Genomic DNA, 17114 nt, shown 5'->3' with positions numbered 1-17114 from the left:
AAAGATTGAGGGCAGGAGGAGAAGGGGACGACAGAGGATGAGATGGTTGGATGGCATCAATGACTCAAGGAACATGAGTTTGGGTAAGCTCCGGGAGTTGGTGGTGGACAGAGAGGCCTGGCGTGCTGCAGTTCATGGGATCGCAAAGAGTTGGACACGACTGAGTGACTGAACTGAGTCATATAACATTCAACTAAAGACTAGCAGGGGGGCACTCTTTCTGCCCCCTTCTGATGTCTATGTCAGAAGCTTTCTCTCTTTTATACTTCAATAAAACATTATTACACAATATCTATGAGTGATCAAGCCTCGTCACTGGCCCTGGATTGAATTTTTCTCCTCCAGAGGCCAAGAATTCCAGCATCTTTCATGGCTCAGCAATAACCTTTCAATAGCTAGAAAACAATAGTTAGGAAATAATACTTTCTGGGCTTCCCAGGTGCTCAGAGGTAAAGAATTTGTAGAGACTTGGGTTCAATCCCTGGGTCAGGAAGATACACTGGAGAAGGAAATAGCAACCCACTCCAGTATTCTTGCCTGGGAAATCCCATGGACAGAGGAGCCTGGTGGGCTACAGTCCGTGGGGTCGCAAAGAGTCGGACGCGACTTAGCAACTGAACAAACAGTACCACCCTCTACCCAGCCACCCAAGGCAGAAATCTCCCTTTCCCCCATATGATTAAAATCACTTTAAGAATCACACAACAGGAACTTCCCTGGTGGTTCCGGGTTAAGACTCTACACTCCAAAAGCTGGGGGCCCAGGGTTCAATCCCTGGTCAGGGAACTAGATCCCACATGCTGCAACTAAGAATCTACATTGTAAAAGAGCCCTTGTGCTGCAACTAAGACCAGAAGAAACCAAAATAAATAAACAAATATTAAAACACACACACACACACACACACACAATTCTAGATACTGTATCCAAATAGTAACAATGCAAATGGATTGCATCTACCTGAAAATTAGCCTGCAGTCTGTTTTTAACCTCCCCTCTCATAGACACCCTTCTCCTGCTATGTACTCTCACCCATCTAGCATCTCACTTTGGTGGACTGTCCTGGGAATAACAATTCAAGAATACATTCTTTCTGAGGAAGAGTCCTAGAGTAGCAAATCAGAGAGAAATTCAGCAAGAAATATTAAATAAGGCAGCATTTTTATTGTCATTCGGGATACATATGGGCTTCCCTTGTGGCTCAGTTGGTAAAGAATCCACCTGCAATGTGGGAGACCTGGGTTCAATCCCTCAGTCGGGAAAATCCCCTGGAGGAGGGCATGGCAACCCACTCCAGTATTCTTGCCTGAATAATGCCCATGGACAGGAGGAGCCTGGAGGGCTACAGTTCATGGGGTGGCAAAGAGTCGGACATGACTGAGCGATTAAGCACAGCACACTTAGGCTACATATAAACGCAAGGTTCAGAATTCAGTTTAAAATTCAAATGTGAAATGGCTATCTATCAGAAGGATACATATTAACAGCATTACTTGAATTGAAAAATTACAGACTTTTTCTAATAGAAAGATTGATTTCCCTGACCAATTTTCCAATGAGGATTGACTTTACCAATTAGTTCACATGGCAAACATTTTCCAAAACTTAAGTGAGCTTAATCTGCAGCCCTAAGATTTTGACAAAAATATAAAGTACATATTCATTATATAATACACAAAAAATGTAAACCTTGTAACTATTTATGAGAAAAATTTTAATATCAATTTTAAGATGTATGAGAATAAACAATTTTTCAAAATTATTTTATTTTATTTTTTTATTTTTTTCAAAATTATTTTAAGGTTATTCTAGGAAAAAACAAAAATGTGAAGACATCTGGCTTACAAGATTAACTGAAGAGTATATGCTAAGTGCATGGGATATAGTGGTATGGAATAAGGAGACGTCCAAGGTGATTCCTAGATTTATAACCAGGAAATATAAATTTGAGATTAACCCAAAATTCATGTATGTTCACATAGAGAATTGACAACAATGCAAATAACTGCTGATGAGGGAAATTAACTTTGTCTTGTGTATTTGCAATTGTCCTGTGTATTTGCAATAATTTGCAATTATTGCCTTGTGAATTTATATTTATAGTAACAAATTTATTTTAGTGTATCTGATTTTACATTTACATATTTTCTCTTTGAATTCTACTTTAAAATAGTTATAAATCTTATTGGTTCCCTCATTATATAATAAGTATAATAATAAAAAAAATTCATGTATATTCATGGTTCATTAAGGTACCTCTTAAATATTTTCCATTATACTTGTTTTTTTCTGGCCACACCATGGGGCTTGTGGGATCTTAGTTCTCCAACCAGGGATCAAACTCTAGGCCCCAGCAGTGAGAACACTAAGTTCTAACCACTGAACCACCAGGAATTCCCTACTTTATTAAATTTTGGAGGAGATGGTATATATGGTATAGAGGTGGAAAACTTTTCCCTTCTTCCTTTCTGGATAACCTAATAATTAAATTGACATAAAGCAGATTAACAGGAGAGAAACAAATTTCATGCATAAGGGAGCCCCAAAGATATAAAACACAAAGATAGGCAAACAATTGAGGCTTATACACCACCCTCAGCTAAGGAGAAGAGGGAAGGGTCTGGGGTTTCAAAAGGGGGGAAGACAATTCACAGAAAGATGAGAAGAGCAAGTGCTTGGTAAGCAACTGTTTGCCATAACATGTAGCTAAGTCTCTCTGATAAAAAATTATCTTTGGTATTAGTTCTTTTTCTGCCATCAGTCTAAATTCTTTTAGGCAGTTAAAGGGAAGGTAAACAGCTCTTTCAGAGTCTGTTGGGCCTTATCAACTCAAAATAATTCACATGCCAAAGTGGTGTATTTTGGAGTCACATATTCTGCTCCTCCTCAGTGGTGATACTGGAAATTTTGGAGATCTGTGAAGGTCTTAAAATTTAACTTTCAAGAATATCTAAGGTCCACTATAGCTTACCCATTCACAATAATTCTGACTTCTGTTTTATAAAGAGGTCTAAGTTGCAGTTTTTAAAAATGTAATATAAAAGTTAACCAGAGACGGAGAGAAAAGTTTACCAGGAAATAAGGCACCCAGTCTTAAGTTAAAAATTAAAGGACTGGCTTGTGGTCCAAGATGCAGTTTGTTAACTGGATTTACCCTTTTACCTTAAATAACTCTGACCCCGCCTCACTCCCTACAAAAATCACCACCAACCACCACACAAAATACATGAAACAACAATTTTCAAGATACTGGACATCTGCCATAAAGAACAGAGATCCCTGAGAGACTGGAAGCAATAAAGAGAGCTGTGCAATTAACTTCAGAGGGTTCCCAGGCTACTGCACAGGGGAGGGGAACTCAGGGGAACCTGTTGGAGTCTCTGAGTTGAGGAAGTGCAGCTGAGAGTATGGGGAACCCAAGGTGGCTAGTGTCTGTGGGACAGAATGCTAGAGAGGAGAGACCTGTACAGAGAGGGAACTCTGGAGATCTGCAGAGGATATTCCAAGTATTGATTGGTGCCTTTGTGTGAGGAAACTATCCCACAAATGCTGGGGAGAGAATTATTGAGAGAACGAGAGTAAACAGCATTCAGCACTCACAGAGAACTGGGAAGACAGCCTGTTCCCAACAGCTTATACTGGGAAACCTCATGATTCATAGGGCATTGGGTAGAGTATTCAACAGTCTTTCTTCAGTTATGGGAAATAATTAGCCCTTGACTAATGGTTCTCAGTGAGGGGAAATTGTGCTCCACTCCCCCAGGGAACAATGTCTATATCTAGAGATGTTTTTGATTTGTAAGGACTAGGGGCAAGGTGCTACTAGGATTTTAGTGGGGAGCCAAGGATGCTACTAAATACCTTGCTGTGACCAGGACAGCCCCCTGACAACAAAGTATTACTTGGTCCAAAATGTCAGTAGTGCTGAGGCTGAGAAACCTTGCTGTAGATACAGCACTGCTCTTGTCCTTCCTAACAGACCTTACAAGCAAGACTCAAAAGGATCATAGTGTTTCCAAGTAAATTACCTGCATCCCAGAGCAAAGCTCAAGCTTTATAGGACTACAAAACTGTGGTACTTGACAGGATAAAATTCTGTAAAATTCTGTAAAATGTCTGGTATTCATTTCTTCCTCATTTAACAAAGGTTACCAGGCAAGAAGAGGTGCAGGAAAAAACAACCAATCGAAACCAGTCAGAACTGACACAGACATAAGAAGCGGCATAAAATGACATTAAAAGTTATTACACCTAAATTCTATTAATTCAATAGGTTAAGCAGAGATATGGCCGCTATAAAAAAAGACCCAAATCAAATTTTTAGAGATAAAAGTTAATATGTCTTAGATGAAAAATACACTGGATGGGATTTAATAGCAGATTACATATTTCAGAAGAAAAGATTCATTAACTAGAAAGTATAGCAATATAAACTATCCAAAATGAAACAGAGATAAGAGAATTTTTAATGACACTCAAAAAGGAAAATACATCAGTGAGCTGTGAGACAATGTTAAATGGCCTAATATGTAAGTACTTGGAGTCCTTAAAAGAAAGGGGAGAGAGGAGAGAACTGAAAATATAGCTGAAGAAATAACAGCCAACAATTTTCCAGATTTGATGAAAACTATTAATCCACAGATCTAAGAATCCCAATGAGTCCCCAAACACCAGAAATATTAAAAATACATCAAGGCACATCATAACCAAATTGTTTTTTTAAAAAAGACAAGAAGAAAATCTTAGAAGCATCCAGAGAAAAAAGACATCTCATATATAGACAAAAATAAGGATGACATCAGATCTCTCATTGGGAATAATGCAAGCAATGCTCAATATTATGTGGCAGTCTGGATGGGAGGGGAGTTTGGGGAAGAATGTATACATGTATATGCATGACTGAGTCCCTTCAATGTTCACCTGAAACTATCAAAACATTGTTAATAAGCTATGTAAGTGCAGCTTGCTCATCATGTCCAACTCTTTGTGACTCCTCTGTCCATGGGATTCTCCAAGCAAGAATACTGGAGTAGGTTGCCATTTCCTTCTCCAGGGGATCTTCCCAACCCAGGGATCAAAACCACATCTCCTGAGTCTCCTGCAATGGCAGGCAGATTCTTTATCCAATACAAAATAAAAAGTTTTTTTTAAAAAAGAAATAATGCAAGTGAGAATATAGTAGAGCAGTACCTTAAAAATACCAGGCGGGGGGGGGGGGGGGGGGGGTACTGTCAATGCAGAATTCTATGCTCAGCAAAAATTTTTCAAAAGTAACAGCAAAATAAAGACATATTCAAACACATGAAAGCTGAAAGAATTCATTACAAAAGTACCCACTAGAAGACCCCCACACTACACACATAGATACATAGTATAAGAATATAAAGGAAGTCCTCAAGCAGAAGAAAATGATACCAGATGGAAATCTGGATCTTCACAAATGAATTGAAGAACCCTGGAAATGACAATTACATGGTAAATGAATAAGATTTTTTTCTTACTATTTAAAATTCTTTGAAAGACAAATGGCTGCCTAAACAAAATAGTAGCAATGTAATGTGAGGGTTTTTAATATTTGAAAAGGTAAAATGCATGATAAAAAGAGCATAAATGTCATGAGAGAAGAAACAACACTATTGCAAGGCTCTTACAGTAGGAATGGTCCTGCATCTATCAGAGAAATTGAATGTATAGTTAAAAACCCTCCCACAAAGTAAACTCCATGCCCAGGAGGCTTCACTAGTGAATTATACCCAATATTTTTTTTAAAATGCCAATTCTACTCAAGTTCTTCCAGAAAATTGAAAAGGGTAATACTTTCCAACTCATTCTATAAAGCCAGCATTATTCTAATATCACAACTAGAAAAAGAAACTACAAGAAAACAAGGTTAGTTTTACATTCAAAAATCAATCAGGGTAGACTTCCCTGGTGGTCCAGTGGTTAAGAATCTCCCTGCCAATGCAGAGACAGAGGAATGCAGAGACACAGGTTCCATCCCTGGATCCCTAGTCTGGGAAGATCTCATATGCCGTGGGGCAGCTAAGCCCCCTTGCCACAACTCCTGAAGCCTGTGCACTCTAAGGCCTCCATGCTGCAACTACTGAGCCTGCATGCCCCAACTACTGAAGCCCAAGTGCCTAGAGCCTGTGTTCTCCAACAAGAGAAGCCACTAGATGAGAAACTCGCACATACCACAACAAACACCCAACACAGACGAAAATTAATTAAAATTTAAAAATCAATCAAGGTAATTCACAATAATAAATTTTAAAAGAAAAAAACACATGATCATCTTAATAGGCGCAGGAAAAGCATTTGATTAAATCCAGCATCCATTCCTAATAAAAACTCAGCACACGAGGAACTTTAGGTAGGATTTCTCCTTATGTTAATAAGCATCTACAACAAACACATAGCTAACATCATCCTTAATGGTGAAAGACTGAATACTTTCCCCCTAAGATCAGCAACAAGACAAGCATATCTGCTTTCATCACTACTATTCAACATTGTAGTGGAAGTCCTAGACAATGCAATAAAGCAAAAAAAAAAAAAAAAAACAGAGCTGTCCAGATAGTAAAAGATGAAGTAAAACTCAGATAACATGATCATCTTTGTAAAAAATCTAAGGACTCTATTAAAAACTTACTAGAAATAGTAAGTGAATTTAAAGTTTACAGATATAAGATCAATAAATTAAAAAGTAATTTTATTGCTATATACAAGCAATGAACAATCAGGGATTGAACTTTTAAATGTTCTTAGTAGCATCAATATATATAAACTTCCTAAAGATAAATATGACAAAAGATGTATAAAACCTGTACTACAAATTGCAGCTGGGGGAAATTACAGAAGATATAAATAAATGAAGAAAAATAACTTGTTCATAAGAAAACTTGTTTAAAGATATAATTTGTTCATGAGAAGACTCAATTTGCTAAGATAGCAATTCAAAACCCCAGCAGGTTTTTTTGTAGATATTGAAAAAATTATTCTAAAATTTATATGGAAATGTAAAATATCTAGAATAGCCAAAACAACATTGATAAAGAACAAAGTTGAAAATAATTTCAAGACTAGTCACAACTCTTCAGGAATCAAGATGGTATGATGTTAGTATTAAGAAAGGTAACTAGATCAAAGGTACGGAATAGAGAATCCAGACCAATACACAAAAGTGGATAACCACAGAATTCCCTGGCAGTCCACTGGTTAGGATTCCATGCTTTTACTGTAGAAGGCAAGGGTACAATCCCTGGTCAGGGAACTAAGATTCCACAAGTTTTCTAGTGTGGCAAAAAAAAAAAAAAAGAGAGAGAGAGATAATCAATTTTTTGATCCAGGAGCAAGGACAACTGAATTGAGAAAAGAATGCATTTATTCATATAAAGACCTGTGCTCAGAGCAGTTTCATTTGTAATAGAGAAACACTGGAAACTACCTAAATGGTCATTGACAAATGAATGGGAAAATTGTGGTACATCCAAACAATGAAATACTAATCAATAAAAGGGAATGAATAATTGATACAAGCAACAACATGGATGAATCTCAGGAAAAAAAAAAAGTATATACTATATGATTCTATCTAAAACTTGAGAAAATGCAAACTAAAGTGACAGCAGATCGGTGTTCACTTAGAAGGTAGGAGGAAGAGTTTACAAAGGACACGAGGAGGAAACTTGTGGGTGCAAGATAGGCTCATTATCTTGATCGCAGTGATGGCTCTGTAGGTGTATGTGTTCGTACATGTTAAGTCTCTTCAGTCATGTCAGACTCTTGTGTGACCCTACGGACCACAGCCTGCCAGGCGCCTCTGTCCATGCGATTCCCTAGGCAAGAATACTGAAGTGGGTTGCCGTGCTCTCCTCCAAGAGATCTTCCCAACCAGGGACTGAACCCATGTCTCTTATGTCTCCTGCATCACCAGGTAGGTTCCTTCTCAGGGCCACCTGGGAAGCCCTCATAGGTATATATGTGTATCAAAATTTACAACTTGTACACTTTAAATACATGGGGTCTATTTTATGTCCCCATTTAACCTCAATAAAGCTGCTTACAATATTAAAGGAGAATGGTGAAAATACTATTAAGTTTCATACAGTTGGCTTATTTCATTATAGTTCTATCAAAAACAAGGAAGAAAACATATTCTTTATGTAAGCCACACAAACACCAAAGAAAAACTTTTCCATATCCACAGGCTACCAATTCTATTGCTAGATTGTCACCTTCCCCATCTCCCTGCAAACTTGGCCAGACATTTCATATGTGTTGTCAACATGAATACCTTGGAAAAATGCCTGGTGAAGGCTCTAAGTCAGAGTGTGGGTGGCAGGGCCAAATACACTGCTCAGTCAGTCAGTTCAGTCGCTCAGTCGTGTCTGATTCCTTGCAACCCCATGAATCGCAGCACGCCAGGCCTCCCTGTCCATCACCAACTCCTGGAGTCTACTCAAACTCATGTCCATCGAGTCGGTGATGCCATCCAGCCATCTCATCCTCTGTCGTCCTCTTCTCCTCCTGCCCCCAATCCCTCCCAGCATCAGGGTCTCTTCCAATGAGTCAACTCTTCGCATGAGGTGGCCAAAGTACTGGAGTCTCAGCTTCAGCATCAGTCCTTCCAATGAACACCCAGGACTGATCTTCTCTACTATCTGACATATGCAGAAGTTATACTGAGTGTAACTGACCTAGGAGAGCTGTTGGTGTCTTTACAATCTTAGCAGAGCTGGAGTCTATTTAGGTGTTTTGATGGATTCTACCTACACTGTAATTTATATATATATATATATACACTTTTAAGTTATCTGTATAAACTACCTTCTTATTTATTAAGAGAAGTCATCTTGATTTATGGGTTTGATTTATAATGTGCCTCTATCTGCATGTACCATGTGGAAAGACAATAGGATACTTTGGGCTCTTGCTGCCAAACAAGTATTGAAGCAATTTGTGTGAGTTATTAAAAGAAGTACTACAATTAACCGGACAATTTGGCACCATCCATGCCCTCAGGAAACTGGAGTACTGTATTGAAAAGGAGACAACTTAGGCAATCTGCTTAAATTACAGAACATCAACATTATGCTGAATCATCTTCAGTCTGAGTCATTCTTACACGCTTTATTTCTCAAATTCCCTCTGTCTCAGAATGGTATACCTTTACCCCCAGTTAATATTGTGGGTTTAAAATACTGGGCATTCTTTCCTACTGAGAAACTGATGGAGAAGTTCACATAATCAAGGCAAACTGTTGTTGTTAAGTCACTCAGTCGTGTCCAACTCTTTTGTGACCCCATGGACTGTAGCCCACTCGGCTCCTCTGACCATGGGATTTCCCAGACAGGAATACTGGAGTGGGTTGCCATTTCCTTCAGAGGATCTTCACAACCCAGGGATTGAACCCTAGTCTCCTGCATTGGCAGGTGGATTCTTTATCACTAAGTAACCTGAGAAGCCCCAGTCAAGCAAAACATCTGATTTTTATATAAAGATATTTTAAATAAAAATACTAATTGCTCACAAAAAAAAAAGTAGACTGAGGATCTCTGAACTTAGACCCAAACCCAAAGTCAAGTTTGTTTATCTCTGATAAATCTCTCCTGATGATTCCTCCAGTCCCACTTTACTGTGTGAGTAGTTACAGAGCTGGGTTGGCAGAAAAACTTTGTATACAGATGTTCTAGGGGTAAGCAATTCTAGCACCCCTTAAGACTTAAAACTAAGACTGTGGTATATTGGTAAATATTTAATAAGGTAAGAAAGGAAAGCCCTCAGTTGCAATATCTGAATGAATACTCCCAATCAGTCAGTTTTAAGCTACCACTGTGATGTGACCAAATGCAATGTTTGAAAGGGGTGCCTGTATTCCCACCATACAAATGCGATAGAGATAAATAACCTCAAGAACACATACAACAGCAAAATGTAGTAAAAATAATTCAGCAGTTTTGTTTTTTACATTATAAAAGAACTAATAATTTATTACAGAGCATAAACCAAGCTATTGTTGGTATTTCACTATATTCCTAAAGAAATATTTAAAAAGAAGTTTCATACACCAGAATTAGAACAGCACTTATAATTGTTTGTGGCTATGAAAAGGCAGTCAACTTCCACTTAAAACCGTAGCCAGTGATGAAACATACTTCAAGAACATAAACAGTTTTTAGTATCTAATACTGTCACCAGCAAAGCCCATGAACAATTCCCAGGAAATAAAATCTGGGTAGTAAAATAAAATCTAACATTTTTCTTTTCCTTTGTGCTTAGTCTAGTTTCAGTTGCTCACAGGGTGCCAGTGTGCAGAGATTTTACACCAGGCCCTTCAGACCAGAGTTCCTAGTGCAAAAAGGCTGTGCCCCCACACCTCAGCTCCAGGAACCGTATTCAGAAGCACTGCAAGTAATATTGCAATTCAAGATCGCTATCAGGCCCAGGGCAGATATGCTGCCCCTCCCCCACATCGCCTTCTGAAAGTTTGAGCAGCAAAAGTGGGGGGAGGTGCTTGCCAAGAGCCCGCCCCCTCCCTGCAGGCAAGAACCCTATGAAACAGCCAGGCCAAACGCCTACGAGGAAGACCCAAGTACTCTAGAGCTGGAGCTCACACCTCTTCATTTTTTGATTTCCTTTGATTCTGAACCAGACTTGATCTCCTACTGGCTCCAAGATACCAGGCAGAAGGACCTTTATTGGGGACTGACTCAGGGGTGTTGTAACAATACCTTCATTTTTTAAATACAACTTATTAACTGTAAGTTTATATAATTTACATTTTAAATAATGGAAGTGTTTAAGAATTGGCTAGCCAAATTCTTACCATTTTAACGAGTCTATACAAGCCCCGTTTCAACGCATTACTAGCCTGGGGTCATTTTCTCTGTGAGCAGAATACAAGGTAACGTCAAATAACTTCTAACTTAAGTGACGCCTACTGAAGGAGAAGGTCCTGGTGACAAGTAAAACTTGATATATTCTTTTTAATGCAACAATGAAGAAATAAGAGGCCAGGTACAGTTAAAAAGTATGCAAAGTGTTACAGGGCTTCCCCCTTGGCTTAGCGGGTAAAGAATCCACCTGTAATACAGAGGACACAGGAGACCCAGCTGGATCCCTTGGTCAAGAAGATCCCCTGGAGGAGGAAATGGCAACCCATCTCCGGTATTCTTGCCTGGAAAATTTCATGGGCAGAGGAGCCTGGCGGGCTACAGTCTTCGGGGGTCACAAAGAGTCAGATAAGACTGAGTCACTAAATACAAACCCACCCACGGTGTTAGGTGGTGCACTGGACTTTGAGCTCAGTTATGTCTCCAGAGCTAAGAGATGACTGCATCCCTCAGGTGTTGCTACAATTTCTATTTTTTAAAAAGTCAGACTTAAAGAATTTTTTAGCTCTGCTCCCTTAAAGATGTGTGCGGGGGGGAGGGGGGGGGAGTGATCTCCAAGAAAAATATTCTATTCCTACAATCTTCTGTGTGCGCTCCTACCCGCCTGAGGGCTTAAGTCAGCTGCCGGCAGGGCAGTGCTAAGTCTCTTCAGTCGTGTCCAACTCTTTTGAGCCCTCATGGACTGTAGCCCACCAGGCTCCTCTGTCCATGGGATTCTTTCTCCAGGCAAGAATATTGGATTGGGTTGCCTTGCCCTCCTTCAGGAGATCTTCCCAAGCCAGGGATGGAACCTGCGTCTCTTACGCTTCCTGCTTTGGCAGGCGGGTTCTTTACCACTAGCGCCACCAGCGGCGGGAGGGAGAACTATTAGGAAAGAGCACAGAATTTGGCCCTCTAGCAAGAGAGGAGGAAAAGACCAGCGAATCCTCACCAGCAGCGCTTAGGTGCGGGGGCTGAGGGGCTGAGCCATAGTCGCGGACCCGCACTTCTGGCCTCCTCGCCCTCCCCAGGCCGCGCGGCCGCTTTTGCCTCTCGCCCCTCGCTCCAGCGGCCTTCACAAGTCTTGACAGTTTCCCCAGAAGTGGCTCCGGCGCGGGAGGACAGCTAAAGGCTTTACCGGACGCCGAGCCAGCCTTCACGCCCCTCACTCCCACTGGCCCTCCGAGACCCATGTCCCCGCCCACCGGCGCGCCAGGCCCCGCCCTCACGTCGCCTCAGTTAAAGAAGAAGAGCTGGCGGGTGGGTAGCTGCGTGAGTGTCAGTCTTTACCTCAGCTGGCGCGAGCCAGCTCCCTCACTTCTGGGAGCCATGCTGAGGAGCTGCACCGCGGGACTTCGCTCGCTCTGGGCCCTGCGCGGCGGGAGGGAAGGCGTGCCCCGGCCATCCACGGACCTACAACCCGCGCCGGTGAGTCCGGGTAGCCGGGCAGCGAAAATGAGCAGAAGGGTAGGACTTTTTCGTCAGGAACTAGCCTGTGATAAGGGTATGTTCAGCTGTTTATCCCTCTCCTCAGCCAACTGACCTCAGAGTGAAAGCTAACTTTAGCTCCAAAACGTATCAGGATCCGATCTTTCAGTCTTGAGAGTCAAGCCATAAGAAATTGGACAGGAGGGTGACGAGGTTTTGAGGCAGTGTGCAAGATGCTTGAATCGGGTCAGCAAGTCAAAGTATACCACTACTACTAATAAAGAAGGGTCATGACTTAAGCAAGGTTAATCTGAACCTAAGCAGTCTGGCAAATAACTATTACCTTATACCCTCAGGAGGATCAGTTTCCTCACGTTTAATATTTGTTACAAGATTTAAGTGAGATAAGGCAAGTATGTAACAGCGATGTCTGGCGTTAGTATTAAGTAAATATTGTTGCTATTAAGTTGCTAAATCCTGTCAGACTCTTGTGACCCCATGGACTGTAGCCCGCCAGGCTCCTCTGGCCCTGGGATTTCCCAGGCAAGAATACTGGAGTGAGTTGCCATTTCCTTCTCCAGGAGATCCAGGGATGGAGCCTGCATCTCCTGCATTGGCTTCTTTACCCCTGAGCCACCAGGGATGCCCTAAATAAATATTGCCTGTTGGAGAACTGTTTCCTCCTCTGTGTACCCTTAGTACTTTCCCATTGTTTTTGTTGTTCAGCCACTAAGTCATATCTGACTCTTTGGGATCCCATGGACGCCAGGCTTCCTTGTCCTTCACAGTCTCCCTCGGTTTGCTCAAACTCATGTCCATTGAGTCGATGATGCCATCCAGCCATCTTATACTCTGTTGCCCCCTTCTCCTCCTGGATCTTTCCCAGGATCAGGGTCTTTTCCAATGAGGTGACTCTTGCATCAGGTGGCCAAAGTATTGAAGCTTCAGCTTCAGCATCAGTCCTTCCAATGAATATTCAGGGTTAATTTCCTTTAGTATTGACTGGTTTAATCTCCTTGCTGACCTGGGGATTCTCAATAAATAAACATTGCCTGTTCTTATATCCCTATGTTTTGATTCATCGATATAGTCAATTAATATTAATTGAACACTAACAATATGCCAGACATCAGTTTCTAATGCTGTAAAGATGAATAAGGAACAACCCTTTCAGAGAGCTCAAGTCTAATTTGGGAGGAAGGAGTACAAAACTTTTAAATACATGAACTATGGGAAGTACTAAGGGTCCATAGAGGAGGGAATAACTCCATTTTGAGCATGAACTAAAAGCTGTTGTACCTTGTTTTTATTTATTTATTTTCAACTAAGTCAACTTTTATTTAGGCATTAATATCATAAGTCATTCCCATGTTACAATTTGAAAACACCAGTACTAAGAGAACAGAGCACTGGATTCAGATAAATAACTCTTTTAGTAATCATTAAGCACTTGAAAACTTTAAAAACAGGTGCAGGTGGGGGAGAGGAGACTCAGCAGGCTTCCTGAAAGGACAAAGACAAGAACAGTATCATTTCACTTCAGTATAGCAACCCAAGATTTCTTTATATACTACTTTATCTACTAGAAAAAATAAGATTTTCTTTCTTATCATTTTCTATTCGCAATTAATACAAATATTTGCTGACTCTCACCAGCTATATCTAAGGAATATCTAAAGATAATAGTTTATAAGGATATTGACTTAACTCTAGATAATTCAATTAAATTGTATTGCTTAAATTGTCCTCTCTGAAGGAGACCAGTTTGGTGAAAATAATCATTTTAGGCTCTTATAGGACATGCGCAAATGGATTCCATGCATGATAGTTAAAACCATTTTAACATCTCTGAAAATGTTAAGTTTAAGAATTTTGAAACAATTGCTATACAGTACTTATTATTAAGCAGTCTACTTGAATTGAATAATGAAATAATGTTCACCTTGGAAGATTCAAGGGAACTAATAATAATTACAATAAAATTAGCTTCCCCAATTATTTTAATATTAAAAATAATAAAGACAACTAACATATTAAAATATTCAAGTAATAGTAAATTGTGAAAAATTTCAAGATGAAATTTTTAGCAAAAAGAAAGGAGAGGCTGGTACCTTTTTGTTTATTTATTTTGGTTGTGCTGGGTCTTTGTTGCTGTGCCCGGGCTTTCTTGGGGGTTTTTTCTAGTTGTAGCGAGCAGGGGCTACTCTTGGTTGCAGAGCACATGCTTCTCACTGCAGTGGCTTCTTTTGTTGTGAAGCACAGGCTCTAGTATGTGTAGGCTTCAGTCATTGCAGCACACAGGCTCAGTAGTTGTGGCTCCCAGGCTCTAGCATGGGCTTAGTAGTTGTGATGCACAGGCTTAGTTGCTTCACAGCATGAGGGATCTTTCTGGACCAGTAATCAAACCTGTGTCCCCTGCATTGACAGGCAGATTCTTACCTGCTGTACCACCAGGGAAGTCCAAGGCTGATACTTTTAATAGAAACATTAATTAGTATTATAATGGGATTCTAATGGTATTAGCTGTATGGAATAAGTAATAATTGATGAAATAAGGATGTTTTTTATTGGTATTTATTTCCTCAATTACTTAAATTTTTCACTAGAAGTCTAAAAACTTGGGGTTGAAGAGCAATACAGAAGAGCATTAAGTATGGGCTTTATGTATGAGTATTATGTAAGAGCATTATGTATGAGTATACATAAGAGCAAAGACATCAAAAGAGTATTTTGAAGTTATAGGCTCATTTCCAGGCTTATGCAGAACATGCTTCTCTTTTCAACTTTGGGTTAAAAAATATCTACAAGACTGTGGTTGGGAGCCTCCAAATGGGGCTATTCAGTAGTCATGTTTCTTTCTTCTGGGCCTTTTGCCTTCTGCCAGTTCTTCTCAATTTTCTTGAGACAGGAAATGATACTTCATTCCACTTATCACCATCTTAAGGCATTCAGGATTATCTTGAATAAGTGGTTCAGTTTGTACTGTTTTACTTAAATTCTTTGTTATAAGTGGAAACCTGACTTTGACAAGAGTCACTCAGTCATGTCCAACTCTTTGCAACCCCATGGACTCTACAGTCCATGGAATTCTCCAGGCCAGAATACTGGAGTGGGTAGCCTATCCCTTCTCCAGCAGATCTTCCTGACCCAGGAATTGAACTGGGGTCTCCTGCATTGCAGGTGGATTCTTTACCAGCAGAGCTACCAGGGAAGCCCATAACAAGGATATCAGCCATAAATGGCTGGCGATTAGGTTCACCATATTTTAACCACCAGACTGTGTGCTGTGTGCTTAGTCACTCATTTGTGACCCACTCTTTGCGACCCCATGGACTATAACCTGCCAGGCTCCTCTGTCCATGGAATTCTCCAGACAAGAATACTGGAGTGGGTTGCCATGCCCTTCTCCAGGGGATCTTCCCAACACAGGGATCCAATCCAGGTCTCCAGCATTGCAGGTGGATTCTTTACTGTTTGAGCCACCAGGGAAGCCTGATCCTTTGCTCTCACGGTCAGAGTGTCCTGGTTGAGGAGATGTGTAACTCGCTTGGCATCAAGTTGCAGACATTCATCAGTTTCAATAACATGCTGATGAATAAAGTCATCTGCTGTTGCTTTCAATTTGGGACAGTCTAGACATTCTGCTAGCACACTTAAACTGAGACAGTTTGAAGCATCAGCTTGTTCTTTCCAAAAATCAACACACAAACCTTCCTGGGGTCCATTGATTAAGAATCTGCCTGCCAATCCAGGGGACATGGGTTTGATCCTTGCTCGGGGATGATTCCACATGCCGTAGGGTAACTGAGCCCATGTTCTGGAGTCCGCAAGCTACAAGTTCTGAACCCACATGCCACAACTATTGAAGCCAAAGCACCCTGGAGCCTGTGCTCTGCAACAAGAGAAGCCATCGCAATGAGAAGCCTTGCTTACCTCAACTAAAGAGTAGCCCCCACTAGCTGCAACTAGAGAAAGCCCACATGTAGCAACAAAGACCCAGCATAGCCAAAAAAAGAAATCAACACACATCTTCTTCACAGGTTCAGTCTGGTACCAGTTTGCTGCATCTAACAAAGACTGAACATTGTTGCTTTTCACAGAAATTCTCATGGTATAAGCAAATTCCACAACTTATTTGATAATGTCAGGTGCAGCATCTTTGAGTTCTATTTCAAAGGTCTTTGATTCAAGCATGTGAGTTGTGAGCTTTAAGTTTAAAAAAAAATGACTGGCTGCACCAAGGACAACATGATGAGAAGGTATCTTTTGTTCCTGGACCATAAGAATCACATCACACAATATTTTCTTTGTATTTATGTAGCTTGTCAACAAGGTTCTGCAGTCAGTTTCTCCCAGCATGACTTCAAGTTGACCCTGGGTATAAATACCTGGGTAGACTGTAGATTCAACTATAGTTGAGTAGTGAATTTAAATCACTGTTTCTGAATGTTATTCATGATACCCATGAAGCCAGCCAATTTGGCAAATTTCTTCTCACTGGGGCTTCTGTTTACCAAATACTGAGGCAGAGAGAGGGCCACTGCAATGCCCTCCTCCCCAACAGGCAAGCAGGCCACTGTGGTAGGACAAGGCCCAACCATACCCTCAAGCTCTCCGGGGGCAGCAACACGGGCTTTATGGCATTTCCCTTAGAACCAGAGCCCAGCCAACTTACTTTTCAAGAATAACGAGTACAGATCCATTATTAATCCTGTGTCATCACCACCTCAGTGGACTTAAACTTGAGCAAACTCCAGGAGATAGTGGAGGATGGAGGAGCCTGGTGTGCTGCAGTCCATGAGGTCTATAGAG

General features: G+C 40.7%; 1 protein-coding gene across 4 annotated transcripts in view; it reads left to right on the top strand.

Annotated features, from left to right (window-relative positions):
* The first annotated feature begins 11783 nt into the window (after positions 1-11783).
* Positions 11784-17114, top strand: part of THEM4 (thioesterase superfamily member 4) — a 47862-nt gene continuing 42531 nt past the window's right edge. For 2 of the 4 annotated variants that reach the window (XM_043458624.1, XM_043458642.1), the window contains exon 1: positions 11785-12302. In XM_043458624.1, the coding sequence (XP_043314559.1) occupies positions 12066-12302 (237 nt within the window). In that variant the 5' untranslated portion in view covers positions 11785-12065. Of the gene's footprint in view, positions 12303-17114 lie in introns of all 4 variants that reach the window. The other 2 variants (XM_043458632.1, XM_043458618.1) reach the window with 2 other exon arrangements.

This window comes from Cervus canadensis, chromosome 2, assembly GCF_019320065.1.
Source record: "Cervus canadensis isolate Bull #8, Minnesota chromosome 2, ASM1932006v1, whole genome shotgun sequence".
NCBI lineage: Eukaryota > Metazoa > Chordata > Mammalia > Artiodactyla > Cervidae > Cervus > Cervus canadensis.
The sequence above is the reverse complement of the archived record's forward strand: the minus strand, read 5'-3'. Positions and strand labels throughout refer to the sequence as shown.